This window comes from Ptychodera flava, chromosome 18 (genome assembly GCF_041260155.1).
Source record: "Ptychodera flava strain L36383 chromosome 18, AS_Pfla_20210202, whole genome shotgun sequence".
NCBI lineage: Eukaryota > Metazoa > Hemichordata > Enteropneusta > Ptychoderidae > Ptychodera > Ptychodera flava.
The window spans coordinates 19,620,103-19,647,427 of NC_091945.1; the positions used below are offsets into that span (position 1 = coordinate 19,620,103).

The 27,325-nt window shown below is 36.5% G+C and overlaps 3 protein-coding genes across 4 annotated transcripts in view; 1 reads left to right on the top strand and 2 right to left on the bottom strand.

Moving 5' to 3' along the window:
- Positions 1 to 710: 710 nt before the first annotated feature.
- On the bottom strand, positions 711 to 13,574 carry LOC139117095 (all trans-polyprenyl-diphosphate synthase PDSS1-like). Of its 2 annotated transcripts, none has more exons than XM_070679932.1 (9): positions 13,339 to 13,574; positions 12,171 to 12,220; positions 11,366 to 11,468; positions 10,262 to 10,534; positions 9,202 to 9,313; positions 8,614 to 8,723; positions 7,839 to 8,033; positions 6,997 to 7,077; positions 711 to 5,765 (listed from the first exon to the last, which is right to left on the bottom strand). In XM_070679932.1, the coding sequence occupies exons 1-9, from the start codon at positions 13,492 to 13,494 to the stop codon at positions 5,625 to 5,627; spliced, it is 1,221 nt and encodes a 406-aa protein (XP_070536033.1). In that variant the 5' UTR covers positions 13,495 to 13,574; the 3' UTR covers positions 711 to 5,624. The 2 variants fall into 2 exon arrangements, with proteins under 2 accessions (XP_070536033.1, XP_070536035.1); XM_070679934.1 differs by having other exon boundaries at positions 11,366 to 11,465; positions 13,339 to 13,573.
- Positions 13,575 to 13,721: 147 nt separating this feature from the next.
- LOC139117094 (ankyrin repeat and MYND domain-containing protein 2-like) lies at positions 13,722 to 26,095 on the top strand. The gene is made up of 10 exons (XM_070679931.1): positions 13,722 to 13,876; positions 15,670 to 15,734; positions 16,521 to 16,659; positions 16,958 to 17,131; positions 17,552 to 17,637; positions 18,387 to 18,595; positions 19,092 to 19,227; positions 20,207 to 20,335; positions 21,293 to 21,437; positions 21,975 to 26,095. The coding sequence occupies exons 1-10, from the start codon at positions 13,804 to 13,806 to the stop codon at positions 22,184 to 22,186; spliced, it is 1,368 nt and encodes a 455-aa protein (XP_070536032.1). The 5' UTR covers positions 13,722 to 13,803; the 3' UTR covers positions 22,187 to 26,095.
- The window catches only part of LOC139117093 (ATP-binding cassette sub-family C member 9-like), a 31,870-nt gene continuing 30,307 nt past the window's right edge, over positions 25,763 to 27,325 (bottom strand). Inside the window, exon 30 of the mRNA XM_070679930.1 lies at positions 25,763 to 26,901. Within this exon, the coding sequence (XP_070536031.1) occupies positions 26,761 to 26,901 (141 nt within the window). The 3' untranslated portion in view covers positions 25,763 to 26,760. The remainder of the gene's footprint in view (positions 26,902 to 27,325) is intronic.

Below are 27,325 nucleotides of genomic sequence, written 5' to 3' on the forward strand. Positions count from 1 at the left end.
TGGTGGTGTAAATGCCCTCCCTTGACACTTCATCTTTACAAAATCTCTGTTGTCCTGTGATAATGGTATTTCCTTTAGTGTAAGGACATGGCTAGTAGTGTAAACCACCTTTCAGTGTAGGGACGTGGCTTGTAGCCTAAACCACATATCTGAAGGTCACCGTTATTGTATAGGCAAGGTACATGACAAGTGTTCTGTCAAAGTAGTCATCCTTGGGGATAGATAAAGTCTACCACAAGGATAGGTCAGTCAAGTTCATGCATTTTCAGCCAATTTTCAAACAAGTACTGTACGCTAAAAATTCATGAAGTTTTAGTCAACATGCATAATGGCTGTAATTTCAGGGTTTTTCTTGTATCTATAGTATGTTCATAAGCCCTACCAAGACAACGCGTTGTGTACATGTAGATTTGGTATTGTTGACAAATGAATTCTAGTCCGGACTAAAACTCTGTTTGACAACAATAACATTGAACGTAACACAAATTGGCTGTGGTCTGTGTTGACACAGTGGACACCTAGTATTGATACTAGATTTTGTGATTAAAATTAACGCAGCGATTTAATGTACATATACAACAAAAAAGATGAAATATAAATCAACCAAGGACACCTTGACCTTCACTCCATTCTCAAAGGCATTTGATGTTGCCTGTAGGGACAGCCATCTTTTAAAACTAAGCAGAGAATGAAACTGCAGACAGATCATATTCTAGGAAAAATCTTGCCATTTATTTCATCATATGTATTCCAAAATGTCTACATAAAAAAATCCACGTTTCATCTACATTGACAGTCCACACAAGCAGTGGTTATCAAAATTGAAAGGTAAATTTGCAGTGCAAAAGATATTGCAACGATCAGGTATTAAATACATGTACATTACCCATTTGAAATTATCAAAAATTTAATACATTTTGGTTCATGTGGACTACATGCTATTATTTAAGTATCAATAGCGAATCTTCATGTGCGGAAAATGCAAAATGGCACTATTAAGCTCATTTAGGATGCGATGCTGGCACCATGTATCACCCAGAAAGTCAGACTTGTATCTACTCCCAAACTTTGGATGGGCATAGTTGGACCAATTTACTGGGAAACAGGGGTGATAGTTCATCAATCCTCTGCTGACACAGAACACAATGACCAATGACAGGGGCAGATTGATGAATACTGTACACCATATATGTCTTTTTAAACGGCATCTTTTTTGTGTGAATTTAGCAAAGTGTGTCAATTTGCTGATATTAGATGCTATTAATTTTAACTTCTCTGTATATTCGCTATGGTTAGGATGTCTTTGTAGCTAACTTGACAACCTGCTGATTACAATGAAAATGAAAACACTAAAAAGGCATGCAACTTATTCAAAGTGTTTTACAGTACTTGGTCCCCTCTTGGCCATATTGCAATTAAACATCGTCCGGGGGAGACATATTTCCATTTATTTATGAGGAAAAGCACTGCAACACAAGTTGATTTCAAACATAATGAAGATTGGACCCACTTTACTTCAGGTGTGCTGATAAGAGAAGGGGTAAAGAGCGGTGCGCCCTCTAACTAACAATATTTCTGAACTCTTTGACTCAATTGAGAAATTTCTACAAAGTTCATTAGTCCTTTACCAATAAATGTAATTATCAGGGTATGTAAAACATTCTTGTATCAAGAAACTTGGTTTTGATTCGATAGAATGTCAGTCCAGTTCAGAGTGTACACTTATAAACAGGCATGGAAATAGCCTACAAACAGCAAAGTAAAACACAAAATTACTCAAAAGGTGTAATTACAATTACAAACTTGATGAGGTCAGGGGTCACAATTTGCATGAATCTGTGAACCCCATAAAAGCTAAATTCCCATTAAAATCTCTTTGCTTTCATCATTGTGACAATTGTCTTTATAGATCCGAAAAATAAGCCTGTACCATTCCTATCCTGAGTTTTTTAAAAATAAAAACTAGAAAATGTACAATATTTCAGTCGTTTTGGAAATATGCTTAATGGAAATGACTTCAAAACATTCCAAAAAAAGAGTTGAGCTGAAAACAACACTTTGCATGTCAGCTTTTAAAAATTCTGAAGCCTGTGTTTGTCATTTACAACTATCATCGTAAAACTTTTAATTTTTTGTAATTTCCTGAAATAATGCTTGCCTCTGTCGTGGAACTTGATGGAAAGTTTGTTAATATTCATTCAACATGAATGTGAAGAAAGACAATAAATACATCAACACACACTGATGTCATACGTTAAAGAGGCCAAGCAAATTAACTTTGTTCCGACGTGAAGATGCTCACACAGCAATAAATATTGTACAAAGCAAAAACACACAAAGGTAATGAACACTGCATATCACAAGCACATTTCGTTTTGCATTTTGCTTTCCGGTACATGCTCATAATCCTGAGAAAGAACTATTTCAAGATTGTGAGCATGCTGATCTGTCCTAGATACAATTTGGGGCTGCCCTCACATGCAAAGTTTGTTGCGATTGGTTAATTTTTTCAAACTTGATTGATAGACCAATAGGTGAATTTTGTTTGATAAGGGCACCAACCCTCCAATGGTAGTGCCGTGGGCCAGCCATGCAATCTAGACAGAAAATATCAGTAGTTCTACGGCTACAAAAAAATAGATACAACCAGAAAATAAGTTACAGAGCTGAAAAAGAGAAGAAAAGCTACAGGAAGGTGTATAATATGAATCTACAAGGAACTAGATCACTAAATGTGTCTGAAAGACATGATTGTACATGGCATACAGGTATTGACAGCAAGTTATGCAGATCAACGGATTAGAGTACAAACCAGGGGTACAAACACAATGAGGACGGACTACACTACTGTGGGGAAGTGACTATGGCTGGCACCTTCATATGCTTTTGTTGAACTGCCTGATGTAAGAATAGCAAATAATCTTTGTGACTCATGTGACCTTACATTGTTGCAATGTAGTACGTCAATTAATGCTTTACAGTTTGCCCAAAACATTTACTTCTTTCAAAAGTTGCCTCTGTTTTTTGAACTCATGGGCATACACTGTATGATAAATACAATGTTGTGGCCAAATTCATAAACTTTTCTTTGTCATTGTTTTAAAAATATGTGCTTTCTGTGTTTGGTTGCCTTGGCAGGCACAAAAGAAAATTTCCTCTGTACAAATACCAACTATCTTTTAAATGTTTAAGTTGGGGATTTGGTCCGAAACCAACAAATGGGAGACCAGAAAAATCTTAATAATTATGTAAATCATTCACTTAAACCACATGCTTTATCTTCATAAATTTGAAAGATTTAAAATCATTTAAATTTGTTATGTACATGTACATGAATTCAAGAGGAGGAAAATCCTGTAGTATTAATATGAACAAAATATTAAAGGTACACTTCAAATAAAACCATACAACAAAAGTACTTTCACCATATCATGGTCCTTTAAAACCAGCAAATATCATCTGAGGGGGCAGTCAGTTACTTGACAAAAGTTTTCTAAACTCTGCAACTTATGTATGCGCTCTGGTTATTTCTTTCTTAAGGTAGAACGCGCCTGGAAGACAGATATTTGGACTCTCAAGTTTTTACAATTCTTTCATGATTTACCACTTGTGGGGGCTCATTTTAAATGTGTTGGTGTAAGAAAACTTTTCACCAGCTTAGTTTTTTGAAATTCAAAAATTTTATTTTTCTCCATAGAGTTAACACAGAGATGGTGGCCATTTTGAATTTCAAATATCGGTAAATCTACGGTCATTTGTTTCTCTAGTACCAAAATTTGCACGGTGAACCCCGATTTTTATTCTGGATTTTGAAAGAGAATGGTTGAAAGATTCCTTAAGGAAAAATTGAGCAAAAGTTTAAGTCTTTCATTTTCGAGGTGCATACTACCTTAAGCTGTACAGTACATGCCATCACATTAAGTTTTCATCAACATTTCTACATGACATACATTTTATTTTCATCAGAGAGCAAAGGGGAAATTTATCAAGAAACTGATGGAAGTTGATATTTTAAACAAAACTTACATTGTCTGAATGTATAAAACACCAGTAGCCATTTTGTTGAGTGCTGAATTCCTTGTTTGGTTGATGATAGAATCTGGCTATTTGGTTTACTCAAGAAATATGAGGTTTTAAAAGTTTTTACTTTCTTCCTGACAATGTACCTGAGCAGATGCTGTTGTTGCCAGCAAGACTTGGTGGTGGGTGAGGGGCATTCTGATTGGAACATCAAGACCGCCCTCTACAGGTGACTCTCACTGTGGAGCATAAATTATTCACATTTGAAAAAACTTACTTTTCCCCTTTACAGAATGAACCTTCATGGGATTGGAACCTGGTATAATCTACAGGGTAATTATTCTAACAGAAATCTTCAACAGAAGAAACTTATAATGTTGTTTCCCACTTCTGGTGAAAAATTGCACATGACTTTGACAATTGTGTAGATTTCATCTTGATATTGTATTATTCATCTGTGATTCAAATATTGACTGGATTTACACTTGTATAGCTAGGAGAATGGTTTAATGTCTTTATTTGGTATGGTCTTTAACTAGAAGTTGGATTTCAACTTTAAAAAACTTTCTGGCAATCCTGGCATCATGAATTGACAGGACTGCTATATTCTAAGCTTGTTTCTGCTGTCGTTATTTGATTCAGATTTGTGTGATATGCACACACACACACTGCCATGGAATCCTTGCAAAATGTCAAGAATGTGAACCATAAATTGTGTTTACGGATAAAAACACATACCAGAATAAAGTTTAGAATGTTGGTGGTATTGCCACTTATCAAATCTTGAAACCATATTTATTTCTGTTGTGTGACCATCAAGTCGCATATACAATGACACGGTCATTTTGGAATGTAACTGTAAGGTTTGATGCAAATATTCTGTCAGAATGTTCAATAAATATGATGATTGCCTGAGTGTACAAACCTCAGATTACCATTAATATTTAGATGATTAGATAGTCCAAAATCTATTTCACCTCTTATGGCCATCGTGATGTGAAACGTGGAGATACGCTGGTTTTTTTTGTGACATACTGCAAGTTCTGATATAAGTTGTGCATTGTATCAATGAAATGTTACCATGGTGGGTGTGACAGTATATACCAAATATTAATGAGTCTTTTCACTGATACAGCATATCTCTCACACACCAACTGTAACTAATGGTATCTGTAGTATGTTCACATAGTAATTCTTACTATCATAGAAATAAAAACTGCCAATGACTAGGCGATTTCTGGATGCTTGTCACGGAAAACTTTGATTCTCAAAAGTGCATTCCTAGAGTTTTATAGTGCAGCAGGTACACGCAGTAGAAATTGCCAGTTACATGTCAAACACACAGCTGTAATAAATGATAACGCTTTCACAAAATAGCATACAAAGTTCAAAATATTACCCCTTCTAAGCTTTATACACTGAAATGAAAGCAGAATAAAGATATTATACCATACTCTGCTCCGTGTACACCTGACAGATACTGTACGACCCTCGTCCTCTGTGGTCCTTGAGGTTTAGAGATACCCTGTCGCTGGCTGGCTGTGTTTTGGAGTTATACGTTGTGGAGGCTTGGACAGTGCTGGGAGATGTAGAGGATGAAGATTTCACTTGAGTCTGTTGAGAACTTTGTGTGTGAGTGTGACTAATGCGTTCCTAGCTGGAGATTCTTCAAGACCGTTGATTTGCCTTATTGCCTCTTGACAGTACTGCTGTGCAAGGTACTTGGTCTGTTCAATGCCATCAGTCTGTAGACAAAGAAAATGGCAGAAACCATGGCTTTTATTGACATGTCAACAGATTCAGATCATTCTTTAACTCTGTGAGTGCTGTAGTTTTTCCCACCAAAATTTTAGTGCAACATTTTATCAATTTTGATGAATTTTTCTGTAATTTTTTGGAAAATTTTGGACCAAATAGACATCACATTTCATAGGCTGCAGTTTGTTATAAAAATTTGGCAAAAATCTGAAAAAAAAATGACTGGGGTATATTTTACAATATAGGGGACAAAAATTGACTTTGGCACTCAAAGGGTTAATGTATCCAAGCACTTTCATGGCTGTCAACTTCCCTACAGGGATAGCCATTGCTGAGTGGGTTGTCTGACTGAAAGTTGACCTTTAACTGAGGTCACTTTCATCTGGGATTTCCTGATGTGCACAGCAGCACATAGCAATATGTTCAGTGTATGTTAATATGCAAATGGATCTGATTATGGTATTTACCACACTGCTGAGTTTCAAATTGAGAAAAAAGCACAGGTGATAAGATTTCTCGACCATACATAGGCCAAGCACCTTTTATCTCTTCCACTCCATGGAACATGCAGAGGCTGGTAATCTCTCTCTGAAAATGTCTGAACACAAGGAACATCCCAGAAAAATGCTGTTCATACATACACGAGAAACTCTCTTATGGCAAAAATAGACATGGTGAAGCTCACTGAGTCAGCCAGCACACTACTCATTTCACCAAGTCCACGGCTTAATTGCTGAGAAAGAGCAGGATGACAAAGGCTACATGTATGGGGATACGATCCAGCAGTCTTATGGAAGAACAAGCTGCAGTGACAGATATTTGCCTCTCAAATTTTACAATACATTTCTGGTCTATCTTTGTGTGGGCTTCATTTTGGATTTTTACCACTCTGTTTTGTGAAAGTCAAAAATTTCATTTTTCCTCCCATAATTGACAAGGGATTGTGGCCATTTCAAGTATTGGGTTTATGTAATTGTTTTCCTAGTACCAAATTTTTCCACCATCCCTGATTTTTATTCTTGGTTTTGAAAAACAAAAGTTTAAAGTTTCCTTGGGGAAAGTTTGAGAAAAAGTTTTAGTCGTTCAGTTTTGAAGTATATACTATCTTATTTATCTGTCGAGTTGCCAGTGTGCTAATACAGAGTCATAGCGTGCTTATGGGATGGAAGAATGAAAGCGTACGTGTTAGAATAAAATATAAATGAAAATAATATATACCTTGGCAACTAACTGCCTAGCTTTCTCAACGTCTCCAGGTTCACTAAATCTTCTCATAATGAGGGAATTGAGTTCAGGGTACTGAAAGGAAATAAAAGCTCGTATGTTACTGATGAAAAGTAAAAAGTAGAGTCTCATCCAATTTCCTATTGCAGTCTTTTTGACAACTCAAATGCCTTTAAGACTTTGCATAAAGTTAACCTTCATGTTCCTACATGGATGAGAGTACTGATTACAAATTTCACCATCATACAGTATAGTGGTTCAATACTCTAGTTGTCAAGGTTTTAGCTCTGTGGATGGAAATACGGTGAAGGTTTAACATATGAAGTAAATTTTATGAACTGAAATTGTAAGAGTAAGAATCGTGGCTAAAACATACTCACTTGAGAAAATTGAAACGTAGCTACTGTGATGAAATAGGACTCTGAATATAAATGTTAGTATATAAGGTATACTGTGCCTTAGGGAAAGATATTCAGACTCTCAAATTATTACCATATTTTTACGATCTACCTGTAGTCTTATTGGGACCTTTTTAAAGCTCTTGGAGTAAGAAAAATTTTCACAGTTTTAGCTTTTCAAAAATCAAAAATTTTATTTTTCCCCATAGAGTTAACATGGGGATGGCAGCCATTTTAAATTTCAAATATCCGTAAATGTCAGGTAATACAAAATTTGCACGGTGACCCTGATTTCTGTTCTTGATTTGGTAAGAGTATCGTTGAAAGTTTCATAGAGAAGAGTTTGAGCAAAATATTAGGTTTTTACTCTTTATGCACATGCTTCCTTAAGTGACATAAAAGATACTGCCTAGCAAGTCCGATGGTAAACACACTTACTGTATGACAGGCAAAAAGAACCGGTGCTGTAGCAAGTCCTAGTTTGAGATCGGTTGAGGTAGGTTTTCCCATCAACTTATCACTTGATATGTAATCCAACATATCATCTATGAGTTGAAACGCTATTCCTACATTCCTGCCATATTGGAATGCCCTCTCCGTGACGGAAGGACCGCAGTCGCCTAGAAGGGCCACCTGAAAGAGATGATCTTATTTATTGATGTAGAATTTGAAAAACCATCATTTAAGAGATGATTTTGTTTCTTTATTGAAGTGGAGTTTGCACCTATGCTTTATACATACTTATCTTGAACAGATATCTATGCAAATTCAAAATTTATGGCATTTCCCTTTATTAAATGTACAACTGCAAAGACAAAAGATGTGATGATTTCATCAACACAAATTCCACATTGGAATCTTGTTGTTGGTCCTCTTTTTTTATGAAGTAATTATACCCTGGTATAAGTTTTATCCCCAAATAATAGTGTGCATTTTTCACACCCAATGATTTTTGCATTGACTTCCTGTGAGTGATTGCATGGTATACTGTTTTCGAATTTGATACTCACAGAGTTTTGGGGACTGCCTCAGCTTGAACAGATGTAGGGCACCCATATTGTTACTGTAGTTTTGGTTCAGCTTTTCAAGTGAGAATCTACACTACAGTCAGATTTTGGAAACTTCTTTCTTGAATTTCCAATTTTATAGGTGGTTTCTCTTTCCAATGGCATACAAGCTTTGTTAAGGTGTAGATTTGAAAATCATTACTTACTGCTTTGCAGCTGTTTGCGAGCAAACTCGCTGTTTTCTTGTAAGTTTTTTCAAGGTAATGAGCAAATCTCTCGTTCTCATCTTCTTTGGAACCTAACTGCATGAATTCTCCTGAGAATGACATAGAGTGTGAACATGTTAAAAAAAAGGCTCTTCCTTGATACAAGTTTCCATGTGTGTGTAGGGAAAGTTCCTCCCTTCATAATCAAAATACCAGTGTGTGAGAGCTATGGCCGAGCGGTTTTGTCTGTGGCTTCTCCGCTAGGTGACTGGGTACCGTACATTGTGAGTTCGAACCCGATTGAAACCACCGTATTTCAATACACTTTATAGTCATGTCTAGAAACCTCGTCCAAAAACAAACACTAACCCTTTCACCACCATGGTTTGGCCCAAACCCATTGTGATCAATGGTGAACATGGACCTGATTACAGGGCTTTGGGGGATGAACAGGTTGATGTTCACATTTTACGGGCCATGAGTGGCTGTTTATTTGTGTTACCCACCTGTAGCAAAAACAACCTGTGATGAGACATTCGTGGCAGGAAAAAGGAAGCCTTTGCAGAAACTTTGGCAGTCAAGTCTTACCTCTAACTAGGTCGTCAATAACTTGTGATAGAAGAATAACAACATCTTCATTGCCAAGTTTAGCTAGCATCATGGAAGCAGTGGATATAACATAGTCACCTGCAAAAATTGACTGAAATCACAGACAACAATAAAAGAAAATAACATTAACCCTTAATACATGAAGAAGATGAGAAATTGATGTTTGGTATCACTCATTGTTTACAATTTTTATTAACGACATTGTAGTAGTTTGCTTAACATATGAACTATTGACTTTTGTGCAGATAACTTCTTGATATATCACTGTAACTATGATAATTAATATTTTCTTTGAAATCATGGTGAAAAATGATGTTTAAAAATGATGATGTTTCAAAAAGAGATTTAAGGCCTACTTGCTGTGTAGTTTAGGATTGTGAAATTCTTAGTGCACTTTTCTAGAAGTAATCTTCCATTGGACAGAACTTTTTTTAAAAAATCCAAAAAACAAAACCAAAACATTAATCTTTTTCAATACATTTTCAAAGAGCAAAGATCAGAAGTAAAATGTACCGTATATGCAGATTGACACAGCAAAACATGATGCAGTTTTCTGCAGACTTTACGTCAAACAGTCTCCAATTTGCACGAAGATTTAAAATATTAAAACACAAAAAATTTGAATGCATGTATTAAAAAATTTAAAAATATGTATTTTTAATTTACAAAGGAAGTCTAGTAGACTACCCGTCTACTTTGATAAATCTAGCTAAGTTCATTTTTTACGCTTCTAGATTAAGAGAAGAAATATCTCGTAGTGACCAATAATACTTTATTGCTTCAGTACTCAAAAAAAACATGCTGTATGAAATTAATTGCGCCCAATATGTCTGTATCAATTTTTCTTTTCATGTATTGTATAAAAGGCCGGTGGCTAAAATTTCTGAATAAACCAAGCATTCTACATCTGATTAGACACCTTACCATTCATATTTTGGTTCAGTACTCTAGTTCAATACTCTAGTTATTGGACATATACTGTCCCTCTCCTTTATACTGACCATACGCAGTAGGAAATTAATGAAATTTGTGGACTTACTTTTGTTTGTCCCCATATATTATTGACTGATGGTTTTCCTCGCCTGGTATCAGCGGCATCTATGACATCATCGTGTATAAGACTGGCTGTATGCAGCATTTCAGAGATCATTGCTATTCTGTACTGAGGCGACAAAACCTCACTGCCTCGGCCACAGTGGTAGTTACATGCCTTGGCTGTAAGCAGCACTGTCATTGGACGAAACGCTTTGCCCTTCCCGTCAAATAAATAGTGGCTAATTTCACCCAGGTTTGATTTGCTGCTGTTGAGTTCCTGGGGAGTAAAGTAAAGTTATAACAAAACTTCACTACACCTTTGATATGTCACTCTGTCCAGTTTCATTGATAAAAGATGAATAATTTCCCGTGTTCGACTCTACTCAAAATATTCAGGTTGCATACAATTATTTTTCCATCAAGAATGGGTAATTGTCAAATTTATGGAATTTAATCACGAATCATTGCTATTGTGCTGGTGGATGCGACCATACTGTTTTCCTCTATATATGCCTTGTCAGAGGGAAATTTCAATCTTTCCTAATAATTGCTAAATACGCCATCAATTGATTGATCACAGCCTTGGAGTATGATTGGCAGACCGCTTTTCATATGCTAAGCAGACCGTAACATTGACTTATCAGAAGAGGGATAGCAAAACAATATATGCCAACAAACAGTCATTGGCTACTTCTACTGAATGGGTTTCCTTGTGCACAGCAGAATTTAGAAAGAGTAGGTAGTGTTTGAACAGTCTAGTTGATCTTTCAGTGGCGCTGGGCATAATTACTCTGGGTATTGTTCCTTAGCTGTTTAGTTTCCTACTTGCAATTGACTTTCAAGATGAAATAAAAATAAACATTCATATTTGCAAATCAAGACACATGATGAAAGTGTTAAATTTTCAACAAGAAACATTAAGGTACCACAGGGTACCACATATCTAGTATTACCTGGTACTACCTTGTGAATATTTGTTCAAATTTACACATCACGTTAACTTATCGGTACAGACTTGCAGTAATTATGTTTTTAAAAATTTACGCCTAATTTGACAACAAAAGTACCGCATATCTGTATAAAGTTTATGTTCCATGTGATTTCTTACCTTTTTGATATCATCACAAAGATGTGAGAGTTCTGTTTCTGTTAATTTTTCTGGATTGCTGCTCTCTTGTCTTGAGGGACTTGAACTTGTGCAAAAATATCTGCTGATGTGCAAAAAATACGGTGAAAGATGTAAGTAAAAACATCCCATAGTCTTACACTGTGCCACATAGCTATTTCTGTTGAAGAGTCTCAGATATGCAAGCTTGATGTCATGCTCATCATTTACAATCAATTTTATCTTCTAGACTTTTTTTTTTGTTTTTTTGTTAAGCGAGAAGTTACCCACTCTCAATACTGGTTATAGAAATACTGGTGCAATTTGTGCATCTATAATGAGGGGATATCCATGTGTTGTAGCAATGTTTTTTCCATATTTGATACAGTGATACATCTTCTAATCACAGTTTTATGAATCTAGTATGACATATATCTTTGCCAGTGGCAGTAATACATTGATCACAGATCAACAATTCAACAAAAATATGAATACCTTTGTCTTGATATGTCAGGGTAAGCAGAAACAATACGGCAAGAATAGCTTGAATTATATGATAAAATTCTGAGTGTACAACTAAAGTTGATTACTTTCCTAAATAACAAAATATCATTAAAATGAACAAACCATCTTGCATCTTACTGAAGACAGCTCTTTGTTAGAAGTTTCCAAAAGCTGTGCTATGGTCGAATGAAGTCTGCAAATGACCAATAAATATCTTGTATGTTCACAGGCTAGCAAATTTATCCCTTGTGTTTTGGACTATTTCTTTCAACAAACACCTGGAAGAAATGAGTACACTTCTCACCTGTCTTTTATTGAATGCCTGCGTATACACTGTAATAACGGTCCTTTCACCTGAAAAGCAAAAATGACCAATATTATTGAATAAATCTGTATGGCATCATCGAAAGAATGTAATACAGTTTATTTTGTGTTTCATTGTGAATGAAAATGAAATTAGCATGTTCAGTTTTTCTTGGTTCAGGCCACAGGGGCTCCTCAGTCATATTACTAGAGTTCAAATCACCACTAATACCAATAGAGGGCAGCAGAAATGGTGCCTGGGTTCCCAAACCTTAGGAAAACACTGATGGCTCTTTCAAAGTTTCAGTGTCAGGGCCTGTACTACCTTAAAATATCATAATGATTACCCCTCTGGTGTCCAACATTACAAACAAGCACAGTCCCTCTATAGAGGGACTGTGAAACAAGTAATAAGGTACCCCTTGCGAATCACAGGGTCATACAATTTATTTAAAACAGTGACTGTTTTAATATTTTGATTCTATATGTATTGGTATGATGGACTGTGGTTATATAGTGTTATCTTTGACTGATCAATATCCAACAAATGTCATTTTTGCACCGTGGGTCAGCTTCCCAACTATTGTCCTCTGTGCTCCCTCCCTCCATTTTTGACAGACAGCTGTTGGACACTAAGATAAGCACATAGTATTATCATATAACGGTAAAAAGTAAAGACACTAATTTCTACTGCACTGAAACTGTGACACGAAAATGACCTTGAGGTGTTTATGTGTACATTAACGACTACTTGAAATTTCTTCGGGTATTAATCATTATCGAACGCCCTTTTTATACGTGTGACATGATATTTGGTGAAAATTCTTACAAACACCGGCGTTTTCGCGGTATAAAGCCATCAGCACGTTCTTTTTCGACGAGCAGGTCATTGAGGTCGCTGCAGGGTCACGTAGGCACGAATCCGATGTGAAAATACCTTTATAATAGGGTTTTCCACTTCTACAAATAACACCTATTGACGAAATGCCTTTTCATCGACAAGCTTCTTTTATCTTATTGGTTTTGGAAAGGAGTGTTCATCTCACGGTTACAAAGATTACACCAAGCACACGGCACAAGCCGGTTGACGGCGTGTACGGTGTAGGTGCTCATGCAATCCACGGCGGAGATTGCAGAGCAGACGACGTGAATGGAAATTGAGAACTTACCGAAGAACAATTGGCTCTGTTAACGTGTAAGCTTCTCTTCCATAAACAGCATGTGAATTTTGATATTCTGATTGGAGAACAACACTCGGATGTATACCTGAGACTCAAATTTGATATAAGTAACCGGCATCGGTTAGGTAACTGGTTGGCAGCCATGTTCTTCACTGGCACACTGGATCATACCATTGTAAAAGCGGGTATTGTTTCCTCAACGCTCTTCTACTAAACATTTGTTTTGCCTTTGTTAGAAAAAGAAAACATATATCTGATATGTATTTATAGAAATTATTCATATTTGATAAAATTAAGTAAAGTTTTTAATCTCCTACTTCACGAAACTGACTTCATTCGCGGTTGACGAAGATGCCTGGAAACCCTGAAAAAGTGCTCTTGAGTCTTTCCATCCGGTAACCTTCACCACTCGGAAGGTCAAAATCAGGCTGCCCTCAACGTTCATCACTGTGAATGCTTACGAACATGGCACCTAAAAGCGACCTTACAGAATTAGAAAGGGATCTCTACGAATACATTAATTCGGGTAAGTTTCTTTTGATCAGAGAATTATTTCAATTTTGATAAAGTCAATCTAGGTAAGGGTAATGTGACACAACGATTTTGAGCGAAAGCAGTCATATTGTCGAACATCGATACGCACTCATCAGTTGAATGAAGTTGAACACTCACTGACACTGTTCTTGTTGAAAATATAAATACTGCAAATTGCAGCAGGCGAACGATTGCTTACCGCCAAGATATTACTTCTATAGGCATCAAAAACACATTACTATGGACCTTTCACTCACAAAAACGCTGGTAATCTGAATGTGACATAGAAGAAATAAGGCCGCCTGTCTATGCATGTATGTCACATGTACCTATACCAATTACCATTTGTACTGTTGTACTGTACAAATTTCCAGAAAATGCAAATTGCAACTAGCGTTGCTACCGCAATGTCGCCTCATTTGAAGCGCAGTTAATATTCCATGTTAGAAATGGTGTGCTGAAACACAACATTACCATTATCATCACATCTCATACAATTGATTGCCAGAGTTTGCAAAGGGCATCAATACAAACAGCAGAATTAGCCATTGATTGTCTATGTATTATCCTATCATGATAGAAAAGAAGAATGATTAGTGATATCAAATCATAAAAAGCAAGTCGTCTTTTCATGTTAGCAAAAATTTTCCTTGTGATTGATCATATTCTCAAATTGTGATCATTTTAATAGTGATAGCAAAATTTGTGCTCGCAAATTCTTAACTGCGGGCCATCCGGGTACTTGCGGGTTCTTACGTCATTTTTGCATCACAGTGCCGTGGGAAAGTCACTCGGGAAAGTTCAGATTTTTCAACCACCAAAGCAATATTCAAAGTTTCAATATACATAAATGACATAACTTTTAGTTCTGATTTTTTCCACACAATTTCTGTATCATTCGCTCTTCTGTATCGTCTGATCTCTCATTCACCTCGCTCGTATGCGTTTCACCTACTGACGTCACTCCGTGGTCGAAAATACAATTTCACAAGATTTATATTTATCAGTTGTCAATGTAGCACATGCATCACCAATTTAAAATTCATCGTCTGCCCAAGAAGATATGAACCAACAGAATGCTCATTTATATTGATCTAGATTTATCATATTACATATTCATGCAATAATTGATGTTTTATTTTTACTGTATAATACCAGTTATTGAAAATCTATTCAAGGAACGGTACATTAATAAGCTGCCATGGACGATGAATATATTGTCTAGATAAATACAAAAACCGAGAGACTCTTAACACTGACATATACAATGTGTATATGTCTTGAAAGCATCTTTTGGTTTGAATGGCTTGGTTTGGCTAGAGTTGTATAGTTGTTTTGAAAGAGGATCCCTGTCTGAATAAATACCTTTTGCTAGTGAAGTTGTTTTGACAGTTGATCAGAAGTTCTGTTGCAGTGTTTTAGATTTGTTTTCCTGGCCTTAGTGCCTACACAATGACATTAGAATTTTTCCATACATGTGTGCCCTTAGGGGGCCCTATCATGTGATATTTATCCAAACCAATCAGAACATAAAAAATTTTACAAATTGCTTGACAGTAATGACAGTATTCGCTAACCACAATATATATTGAATCATGTAACCTAGATTTATGGCACACATGACTTCAAGTTTATTCAACGTTTTTGAGGTCTGAGAACTAAAAGTTGTCAACACTAATACTCATAAATGGAAATGCCCCTGTAGTTATAGCATATGATGTTAGAAGCTGTGAAAATAATAGAGAAATAAAAATACTCAAAATGATTCTTTTGGTTTGATAACAGGAGCCATTGACAAGGTGAAGGATGTCCTCAGCCAGAAAGGAGTTCGTGTCGACTGCTATGATGATGTAAGTTGCTGCTCATTGTTTCATGTCAAAAACTAAGTCAAAACCGTGAAATAAGTATGGAGCTTTCTCGTGATGTGTTTTCCAAAAAAGTGGTCTGTCATGCATGTAACCTAGGAAATACAATAAAAAGGATTTTTGCTTTATAAAGTCATGATGCAAGGTAGGATTGATTACCGCGCAGTATAGCTTGAAAGAGCGTCATTTTTTCATATACATTAAGGTAGTACTCACCCCAAAAGTGAAAGACTTTTGCTCAAATTTTCCTCAGTGGAATTATCAAATGTACTCTTGCCAAATCAAGAATAAAAATCAGATTTCACTGTGCAAAGTTTGGTACTAGAGAAATTATCTGACATTTTCCGATTTGAAATTTGAAATGACAGCCATCACAGTGTAAACTCTATTGGGAAAAATAAGGTTTTGATTTATGAAAAACTGAGACGACGAAAAATTTTCTTACTCAAAGAGCTTTTAAATGAGCCCCCAAAAGTGGTTGATCAGAAAAAGGATTAAATATTTGAGAATGTAAATGTCTTTCCCCAAGGCACATTCTGCCTCAATTCAATAAGTTGATATGATGGTACATAATGGTACATACACTTCAACGTACCTGTAAACTTCAAATCACACATCAATACACCATAGTAATGACTTTGATTTCCTATAATGGTATTAATTTCGGTACACTGAGCATTGGTACTGAATACTGAGAGAAAAGACGGCCACAAACAATGTATATATACATTAGCTTTGTTGTTTACCTTGTACTTTCTCTCCAATGATCAGCATGGCATGACACCTTTGCAACATGCAGCATTCAAGGGCAGTAAGGAGCTGTGTGAACTGCTGTTGGCACACGGAGCTGATCCAAACAGCAGTGAACATGAGAATGGCTATACTACCCTAATGTTTGCTGCACTGGCTGGTAAGTGTCCTGATACACCACTATCAATCCATGTAGTTTTTTCGTGAATGAGAAAAATGATTGTTTTGTAAATAGTAAACATACCGGTATATTGCACCCTCTACGCCATGTTCTCAACTTTGGAACATGCTGTTTGCAATATTTGAAATGTATCAAAATGAAAACGAAAGAACTGCTACCTCCTGAGGGCGTTTACAGAATAGACAAGACTGTTTGATTGTGGCATATTGTCTATGAAATATTTTGTATGCGCCAAAGAGTGCCCACCTTCATATCTTACAATCTTGTTTTATCATAGGAAGTGAGGAGTGTGTGACGTTGATGTTGGAGGCTGGTGCTAAAACCAATAGCGTCAATTCAGTTGGACGTACAGCAACTCAGATGGCGGCGTTTGTCGGTCAGCATGCCTGTGTCAGCATCATCAATAACTTCTTCTCCAGAGATGAGGTTGACTACTATACAAAAATACAAGGTAAGTCTGTGTGTCCTAGTGGCTTGTTCTGATGTCTGTGTAAAACTATACAAAAATACAAGGTAAGTCTGTGTGTCCTAGTGGCTTGTCCTGATGTCAGTGTAAAACTATACAAAAACACAAGGTAAGTCTGTGTGTCCTAGTGGCTTGTCCTGATGTCAGTGTAAAACTATACAAAAACACAAGGTAAGTCTGTGTGTCCTAGTGGCTTGTTCTGATGTCAGTGTAAAACTATACAAAAACACAAGGTAAGTCTGTGTGTCCTAGTGGCTTGTTGTGATGTCAGTGTAAATTCAAACAGGTTATTACTGCTGTTGTTGCTCCCATTTCACCACTCAACACTGAATAAACAAGAAGCTGCAACTAAACTCCAGATAATTCACGTGTAATTCTGTTTTCATTTCATTCTCAATGTCTCAGGTTTTGAGAAGGAACCCAAGCTGGAACCTCACCTGTCGGCACCCCTGCACAGACTCATCATGTTTTCAAACTTAAATCCAGTCAGGGTAAGAATATTCCAAGCTCTCATGAAGTGATATTGTCAATAATAGTGAAGCAGAGTATGTTGACTGTCTAGAAAAGACGTAAATCACTGTTATTTAGGCCTTGGTGAGCTTGAAGTAAAATCTTGAGATATTTTTTCTAATACACAGGTTGCATGTTCACTCATTGTAGCATATTGACACTGTCTGTGTGTCAATAAAGATTGTAGCTAATGATTTGGCATGACTGAAGATTAGTGGACACACCATTGGTTGCAAACTAACAGGGATTTTCTTAGGGGGCTTTAAATAAAAGTGATAGTATGAGTGGACTCCCTAGGCTACTAACAATTAAAACAAAACTCAATGATATAACCAACCCTATACAATGCCTTCTGAAACCCTTGAAACATCATACGTTGTTTTCTCTCATTGCTCCATTGATTACATTGCCATGATGCTGTAACTGTCAGCCGGCAGGATGTAGAAAACAAGCTGTTAATTATCCTTTCTCTTGTGAGTGGTTACCCGTGGCAACCACATCTGTCAATCACTCTTGCATGCCAATTATGTCACCATGGTGATTCCATTAACAAGGCATGATCAGATGTTCCATTTTGAATGATAAATGTGCCAGGATTGTGTCCGTCTTTCAAACTTAGAAACAATCTGTAATATGTCACAGCAGAGATTTGATCAAAACCCTATAGAGCTTCCATACATGAATTCTGAAATAATGAGTACAATTTTGATTTTTTGTTTTAATTTTACAGATAGCCTTACATGTGGAAAAGAACAAAGATTTACTTGAGAGTGCATCACGAGTTGCTAGAGTCTTGGATTTGATTTGTGAAAAACAATTCAAACAGAGGGACGTCAATGAAGTCTTGTCGATGAAAATGCATTACCTTGCCTGTGTCCTCCGCGCTTGTCATAAATGGAATGTTGAAAAACCAGAAGGACTCACAGCATTTATCAGAAGGTAAAATGATGCAACTATTACAACTTTCCTTTGTACAGACCTGACTTTAAAGTAGCATGCAAGTTAAAACTACATCTGTTGATTTATTTATTCACATTACAAGATAACCCATTTATAGACACCTACCAGGTAAAAACTTACTGATAGGGCTGTAATCTTCCATGGGGCCCACCAACATTCATAAAACAAAGACTTAGAACTTGGTTTCAAATTTTCCTCACAAGTTAAATCATTCTCTTTCAAAATCAAGAATGAAAATCAGCGGTCACCTCACAAAGTTTGTCACTATAGAAACATTACCCAATATTTACCAACTCTTGGCATCCAATATGGCCTCCATTTCTGTATCAGCTCCACAGGGGAAATTACATTAATTCAGTTTTCACAGTAACATTAACGAGACAAAAGACTTGTTGTAATTCAATTTTTGTTTAAGAGTTGGTTTGTTTAGAAGTTCAACTTCTGATCTCATTTCCCAAAATCTTCTCCACTGCAGCTTGTTGAAAGGAAGGGAACCAGATGGATTCCAATTAGGAATTGAAAAAATTGTCCGGGATTCTATCCGGGAATATCCATATCATGAGGCACAGTTGCTACAGCAAATGGTCAGGAATATAGCACCTGTTACACCGGTAGGTACCAAGGAAAATATGGATGAATTCTTCTGGCCAAAGAATAATCCTCTTATGAATATGTGTTCTTTCAGTCTCAGAACTGTGATTTATTAACCCTTTCATCACAATGGTTTGGCTCAAAGCAATTGTTACCAATTGTGATTGTGGGCCAGCTTACAGGGAATGGGGTGAACAGGTTAAACTTCCAAAATGTTGCTTTCTGCATATATGTACATACAGGGTTCCTTCATAAACACATTGAGTAACAACGTTTGATTCTTTTCACAGGGACTAATTAGTATACGGTCGTAATTTTGTGCCAGATTCATATGAATGAAAAAAGCCCATGTACCGTAACAATTTGGTGTGACAATTTGAAATCTGTGTTCAATGACATGAATCCTTCCTTGAAGGGCAATTGAAAGAGTCTTCCCCAGAAACACTGAGATCGCTCCTATCGACCCCTGGACAGTTCTTTATCGCATACGTTTGCTTGATTACAGATGAACAAATGTATGAAATCAGCAATTTCTCAAAGTTCGATAATTCAACTTTTTTTGCATTCCCAAAGATTGTCCCATCTTTAGTTATGCATATGAATAAAGTATTCCGCACCTACCCTGATAGTGACGCTGCTACAGGTTGATAGTTAGCCTTTTTTGAGAACACTTTTTCAGTTTTGTTTATGGTCCACTGTCTCTTCATTGAAAATACCTAATAGAGTTAATCAGCGTCTATTGTTAGGTCCACTGCCACTAGCCATGTCTTACCTCAACCCCTGTCTGGCAGCAAATACTGAAGATCTTAATTGTCATCCATTAATTAAATCACATATTTTGTCAGCCGGGGAACTATATATCCCGTATAGTTATTTCCATGCATATATAAACAAGGGAGAAGACCATTTCATTTGCCCTTTCACAATCCATACCTGTTTGAACAGGTGTTGTATTTTGCTTGCTCACCAATTATGTATTGTTCCTATTGGCGTTTACAGGGAGAGGAGCCATCAGCACTGTGTATTCTCACACAAGGAATCAATGGAAGTCAGAGTTTTACTTACGAGAATGTCTGCAGCGCCTGTGGAGAGAAAAACGCTGAGAAGAAATGTTCTGCCTGCAAATCGGTATGTGATATCGATTCTCAGATATGGATTGTGTCAAGGGGTCATGTGCTATAGGCCTGAGCAAAATGATTCAGTGCATGTATTTGGCAGTCCCTGTCCCAGAGTCAATGTCATTCCTAGAGGCTGGATCTGCATAAATTCATTATCAGGTGTTATACTCGTCTGCTGGGCCAGTGAAATGGCAAGGTCACATGTCTGAGCAAATGATTTTCTTAATCCTGAGCCTCAGATCACTTGATTTGCTCATCCTGAACAACCTGGTTGCTTTTTAGCAAAAATTGATGATTTTGATCATGAGACAGATTTTGATGTGCTGACAGTGCAGAAGTGAAGCCCACAAAATCCGACGTCATTAATGACATCTGAATTTGAGTCTGAACCAGAATTCTCTTGTCAAATGTGAAAGTGGAAATTATAAATTTACTGTGTAACAAGACTAATACTCGCATATTTCAACATACTTCAGAGAGGGAGAAAGATAATAAGAAAATGTATATCTTTAATGGAACAAAACTAATCAAGGTAGTATTCACCTCAAAAGTGAAAGACTTAAACTTTCACTCAAACTTTCTTCAAGAAATGTTTCAACCATACTCTTTCAAAATCAAGAATAAATATCAGGGGTCACTGTGCAAATTTTGGTAGTAGGGAGAAATTACCCAAGATTTACCAATATTTGATATTCAAAAGGACCATCACACCTGTGCTAACTCAATGAAGAAAATAAAGTTTTTGATTTTGATTTTCGAAAAACTAAGGTGGTTAAAATTTTTCTTTCACCAAGAGCTTTAGAATGAACGCCATAAGTGGTATATCAGAAAAGAATTGTAAAAGTTTAAGAGTCCAAATATCTGTCCCCCAGGCACGTTCTACCATAAGTATTACCAAAAATTACAGCTGTTGTTCCTACCTTCTTGCTTCTGTAAAGGTCACTTTTTGAGTTTTGTTTATTGACAGGTGAATTACTGCGACCAAAATTGCCAAAAACTTCACTGGTTCACCCACAAGAAAGTCTGCAAGCATTTTGCCGAGCAGTACCAGAAACAGAAAAAGTTAGATGAGGAAATGAAGCAAATGGAACTACAAGAGAAGGAAAAACAAGGTGAGTTTTTCAAAACTCTCTGTAACTGACAGGACATCTTGAAATTCTTTCTTTCTGTCGTCATTATGTTTTCAAAGAGAGATACCACATTGGATAAGTGTGACAGTAATATTATCAGCTTTGTATCAGGTGATGTGTTTGTGCCATGAAAATATCCAATAAGGAACAATATTGTCGTCTTTTGAGTTTGTACTGTCAAACAGCAATTTTTAAATAGTGATCTTGCTTGTATTAGAAATTCTCCTGGATATACTCTGCTAGATCCCACATTTATTTGTTCATGTGAAAACACCTGTTGTTTATATTTCAAATGGACTTTTTCTGGTTTTTATAGTTTTCAGAGTAATGTCAATATCTCCCAAACATTATCTCAGATCGTGGCAATTTTGTACTGGATAGAGCTTACTCCTTATGCAAAATTAGACAACTTGTCGTGTTACCATAGCATCAACTATGACATACAACGATTTCTTAACACAAAGAAGACGTCAGTCTCAAATACTTGTCGTTTTATTCAATATATTCTTCTGTACACAGAAAAAGAAAATGGAAATGTTGGACCAGAGGGTGATAGTGCCACCAAGGAAACAGACGCAGAGCCTAGCAACAAAACTGCGGAAGATAGGAAAGATGAAACGGAGACAAAAGACGATGACAAGGAAGTGACTGAGGAGAAAGAGACAGCAAGCCAATGGGATAGTAATTTCAAACATGAAGACACTAATACAGCAACTGAACAAAATCAGTGAAGGTAATTTTAAGGTAGTTCACACCTTAAAATTGAAAGACTTAAACTTTTGTTCAGACTTTCCATTAGGAAACTTTGAACAGTTCCCTTTCAAAATCAAGAATAGACATCGGGGTCATCGTGCAAAATTTGGTACTAGAGAAACAAATTGCCCAATGTTTACCGACACTTAAAGGGAAACAGTCGTCGGAACTGTGCCTGTGCTAGTTTCTTGTTTACAAACAATGTATTTCGTGCACGATATCTAGATACACCTCATCATCATAGCTGCAACATTTAAATTATACGATGTAGATTATGACAGACATGTTTTAACTTTCATCAATCACCATCGTACCTTGGATACAGTGTTTACATTGGTCTATGCGTCCTGTACAACCTTTTTGAGCTCAATTCCGATGACTGTATCGCTTTATATTTCAAATATCATCACCATCTCCGTGTTAAATCTATGGGGAAGAGGTAAAATTGCGATTTTTTACAAAAATGTGCGGCTGAAAACTTCATTTGCTCCATGAGCTGTAAAATGAGCTCCAACAATTGTCAGACCTAGAAAGTATTGTAAATGTTATAGCATTTGAATTTCTGTCCCTGATGCCCATTCTACCTTAAACTCTGTCTGTGGCGTAATTTCCTTGTTTTGACTTCAAAATCACGAAGTCCAAAATACCTAGTATTCAACTCGTCAACACAGCCTGCATGTGTGTACTGTCCAGTGTGGATTGTTGACAGCTGACATTTTTGTCTAAAACTGGAATTAGTGTGTCAACAATAACATATTGTACACACTGCAAAATGTGTTGGCAAAGCTAAATACCTTGTATTTCAATGTACAGTACTTCAGGCAGAATGAGAAGAAAATGTAGATGTTTTGTAGAACAAAAATAATGAAAACATAATGATATGTTACAGCTATTGTCACTGTAGGTGTTTCAGTACAAAAAGGAGTTCATCTTGTGGCATTTCATGTCGTCATGTAACAATCACTCTGATGATAAGCATTGCACAGAAAATGATCAAATGACGCCTTCAGTCATTCATTCCCAAGACCAACTTCACAGGATACACGCACTTGTAATGTTCCTGTACTGTGAACGCTGTATCATTCTGAACCATAAACTCAGAGGTATTTTTCCTCTCAAATATAAAGAAAGGTACAGTGTAGGCAAGGTTTTCATCCCCATTATTACATGGGTCCATCCATCCCATTCAAAACAGTGGCAGTGAACCACGGTTACTTTATCCTACTACCCACTACCTTCTCTTGGAGTAGAGTTAACCGTGGGTGAACCAAAATCCAGTGCTTTATGGGATTGACCTAAGAGATTGCCCAGGCCCATGCTGTCTGTTAGTGAGATTAACATTTTCAACACACGTGCCCAGCTTAGGTTTGCCATCTCGCAGCTGAAACATTTTGAGGATGTTGTTTTGTACTGTTCATTTCAACCATTGAGATGTGATAAAGAATGCAACTCAGAAACCATCTCTCATGAAGTCTATTTGCACACCATCGTAAAAATGTCTTCGTATCATCCACATAGATCACTACCCTAGCACAAAGAGTCCTATCAGTGTTCATGTACTTAAGTATTGAAACTTGCCATGTATCATAATAAAGAATTTTTGATTTCTTTCCTTTCGTTATAGTTTGTAAAAGTAGATTTGTACAATTACACATGATTTGAAGGTTTTGTGGTGGGTACATTTTAAGAGAGAAGCATGGTGATCTGGGGACACAACATGACCAAAAGATCATGTGGTGATGGTACAAGCAAACCCAGGGGTACAAACATTTTGGATATACACATATTTCTGTGCCCACAGGCGGTTTTGTATGTACTGTGGTCCAATCGAATTCTGGGTTTAAGGTAGTATGTGCCTCGAAAGTGAGACTTAAACTTTTGCCCAAACTTTCCATAAGGAATCTTTCAACCATTCTCTTTCAAAATCTAGAATAAAATTCGGGGGTCACTGTGCAAATTTTGGTACTAGAGAAACAAATAACCAAAGATTTACCGATATTTGAAATTCAAAATGGCCGCCACCCCTGTGTTAACTCTATGGAGAAAAATAAAATTTTCAAATTTTGAAAAACTAAGATAGTGAAAAGTTTTCTTACATCAAGACCTTTAAAATGAATCCCCACAAGTGGTATATCAGAAGATAATTGTTCAAGTTTGAGACTCCTAAAACCTGTCCCTGAGGTGCGTTCTACCTTAACCTTTTGACTTCCAATCTCTGTCCACTGAATCAGTCTCGGGTTTTTCCCATCCAGAGCAGGATCAGTGATCAGTATGTCTTGTTATATTCTAATATAGAACCTTGTACATCATTTTTAAACCAAGCAACTTTGTCTGCCACACATTAAATCATAGCGTAGTAATCATCCTCTTAGCTTTCCCCGCGGCATTCTCAGTTCCAGAGGGCGCCCTCTAAATGTATTGTCATTTTTCTGTTGTTTTTCAACTTTTGTACTCTCACATATGGTAAGATATCCACATTTCCTGCTCAAGATTCCAACTCTACAAGGACTCATAGTTGAAATCTTGAGACATTTTATAATTTCTGTACTGTACATGTATTTATTGGTGTTGATATTCCAAGTTAAGAACAGGATACATTTGTTTGTAAGTGCTTCGATACACAAGTGATTGAAGAAATCGTAGAATATGCTTCAAAGCGAACAAGTTTACAGCTCATTTTGTGAATAATATGCCAAAAATACAGTGTCTCAACAATGAACAACTTCAAAGCACAGATGTAGTGTGAATACTCCATGGTATTGCTGTTTGCTATTGTAGTGGTATTGTTACAATAATAACATGAACAAAACCATTACATAGTGAGCCCATACAATAAAAACATCCAGTGTGTTTGCTATCCACACATAATCAGTATTTCACGTTTAACCTTTCATTTAAATGTGCATTTCAACTGTCTGGTGCCAAAAGGTAGTTTGTTTTATTCTTCCATAAGCCAACATAGTTTTCTACAGGGGTAACTTATCTTCAAAAAAACCCTGTGATCTACTTAAAAATCAATGTTTTTAGTATTTATTTTGTAGCAGCAAGCTTATTGCACTTTTGTTATTTGGAGTACTCCATTACTGGAAATATATGTTTCAAAACAAAAACAAAAACAACAAAAAACAAATAAAAAACATGTTAACTCTAAGGTGGGAGTCTGGAATCTTTCAGGAGAAATGGGTGGCACCGTGGAGTTACACTATTCAAGATGCTTATTTGAGAAATACTGAATGTAGCATATGTAATTTCAGAAAAAATGTGTTTTGCTCCTTAACTAGTTTAGCTTTCACTGGTACCATGACTCTGATTCAAGTTTGATTCTGACAAATCTCAGGACTTTTTTGCACAATATCTTTGAAGTTTCATGGTAATTTCAGAAAAAATATCTGGAAAATAACCCAAAACCATTTCACATTTCGGTGTCATAAAGAAATGTCTATATCCTAGCATACTTGTATGTTTGTGACTTAGAGAAACTTCAATGCAGCAAAGCTTCATCCAATTTGTTTCTGTGAACTGATTAGTGTGTAATACACTGAAAGTAAAGGCAATTCAGATGGTGAAAGACTTTATTTACGTTCCCCCTGAATTCCACTTTAAAAATTTGTTGTGATCATTATCTGATAATGTAGAGATGTAGAGATCTTAAACACAAGTCCCTGCTAAAATATTGTTGTAAAATATCTGTATATTTTGAACCTCGTCACGGTCAGTTTTTGAACCGAAGGGAGTTTGTTACATCTCCAAATGTGGTCTATTTTCGAAAATTTCTTGTTGTTAGACAGTTCATCCTCATTTCATATTGTTAGACAGTTTATTTATATCAGCCATGTGTTGTGTTTAAGCATCAGCCCAGAGAAATAAACATGCTTGATGCCAAACTATTAATAGACCCCAGATGTGTGTGTGTGTGTGTGTGTGTGTGTGTGTATGTATGTGTCTGTGTGGTTTGTTACCTTGATGATACACCATGACTAAATTTCTGTAAAGGGTAATCTCACTTAGCACACCCAAATTATACACTTAACCCCCCCTCTCTCTCTCGTTTACAAACACATGATTGAAATAAATTCAAAAGCTCGAAACAACGGGTGCAACAAGTGAAACTACCCCTGCTTTACCTAATAAAATCCGAACACAACAATTTTGATGTAGACAGAATGTGTGTAGTGCAGTGCGATGAAATGTACAAGAATAATGTATTAAAATACCGACAGATCTTCGCATTGTCCTTTTCGTCAATTGACCATTAAAAATCAGTAACTGGAAATCAATGCAAAAGTATAAAATTATGACATGGTACATGGTTTCTACTTTTAAGACAGTACACAAACCCAACGGGGTTTAACAACATCTCTAAACTCATTTTATAACCCATGTCCTGCTGATGTAAGGCCCCTTAAGATGCTACGAATTTGCGAAAGTTAAAAAAACCTAAACAAAGTCAATTATGATTCATGGGTGTACAATAACTAGCGTTCTTCTTCGAAGTTATGTACTTGAATTGTTTTGGAATGCTTCACGTTTAGAAATGATGTAAATACGAGGATTAATCTTTTGATTTTTCGACGAGAGAGCGGAACACACTGTCAGGTCTCTGCAGCAGATTTCTCGGAGAGTCGTATTCCACAACTTCGCCGTCGCTCAGCACCATTACCATGTCAGAATCCACAATAGACGCAATGCGATGCTGAAACCAAATACAAAGAACGAAATTATTGTACATGTAGGCATAGACAGTATAGAGATGTAGGCCAAAGGGTTTTATTTTTGCTGATGTGCAACAACGAAATGCCTGGAAATCTTTACACAATGGCCTATCCACCACCTTTTCTCGAACAGTGCCGCTACATAATTTCAGATAGACTCAGTTCTTTGCGAATGTATGAGCACTGTTTATACACGAGAATTATATTCCCTTCCCGTCGGCTCACCCTAGGTTAAGTTTGGAAAACCATTGCCATATGCACGAAACTTTGTCACAATTAGAGTACTGTTGAGAAGATGAAACCGGACGAATTGCCCCCAAGTTAAATTTTACTGTCGCACTGAAGGAAAATTCCGAATGTTTTTTACGTCAAGTAAAAAATTCTTTATCATGTAATGTTGTTGTA

Bases quoted from the DNA above. Each gene is read 5' to 3' on its own strand.
- LOC139117095 (XM_070679932.1), bottom strand. From the start codon at position 13,494: ATGGCTGCCAACCAGTTACCTAACCGATGCCGGTTACTTATATCAAAT. The intron at 7,078-7,838 runs GTAAGTGTGTTT...ATTTCCTTTCAG, and splicing joins TTCTTTTTGCCTGTCATACA to TACCCTGAACTCAATTCCCT. The intron at 5,766-6,996 runs GTATATATTATT...CTTTGTCTACAG, and splicing joins CTAGGCAGTTAGTTGCCAAG to ACTGATGGCATTGAACAGAC.
- LOC139117094 (XM_070679931.1), top strand. From the start codon at position 13,804: ATGCTTACGAACATGGCACCTAAAAGCGACCTTACAGAATTAGAAAGG. The intron at 15,735-16,520 runs GTAAGTTGCTGC...TCCAATGATCAG, and splicing joins GTGTCGACTGCTATGATGAT to CATGGCATGACACCTTTGCA. The intron at 16,660-16,957 runs GTAAGTGTCCTG...GTTTTATCATAG, and splicing joins AATGTTTGCTGCACTGGCTG to GAAGTGAGGAGTGTGTGACG.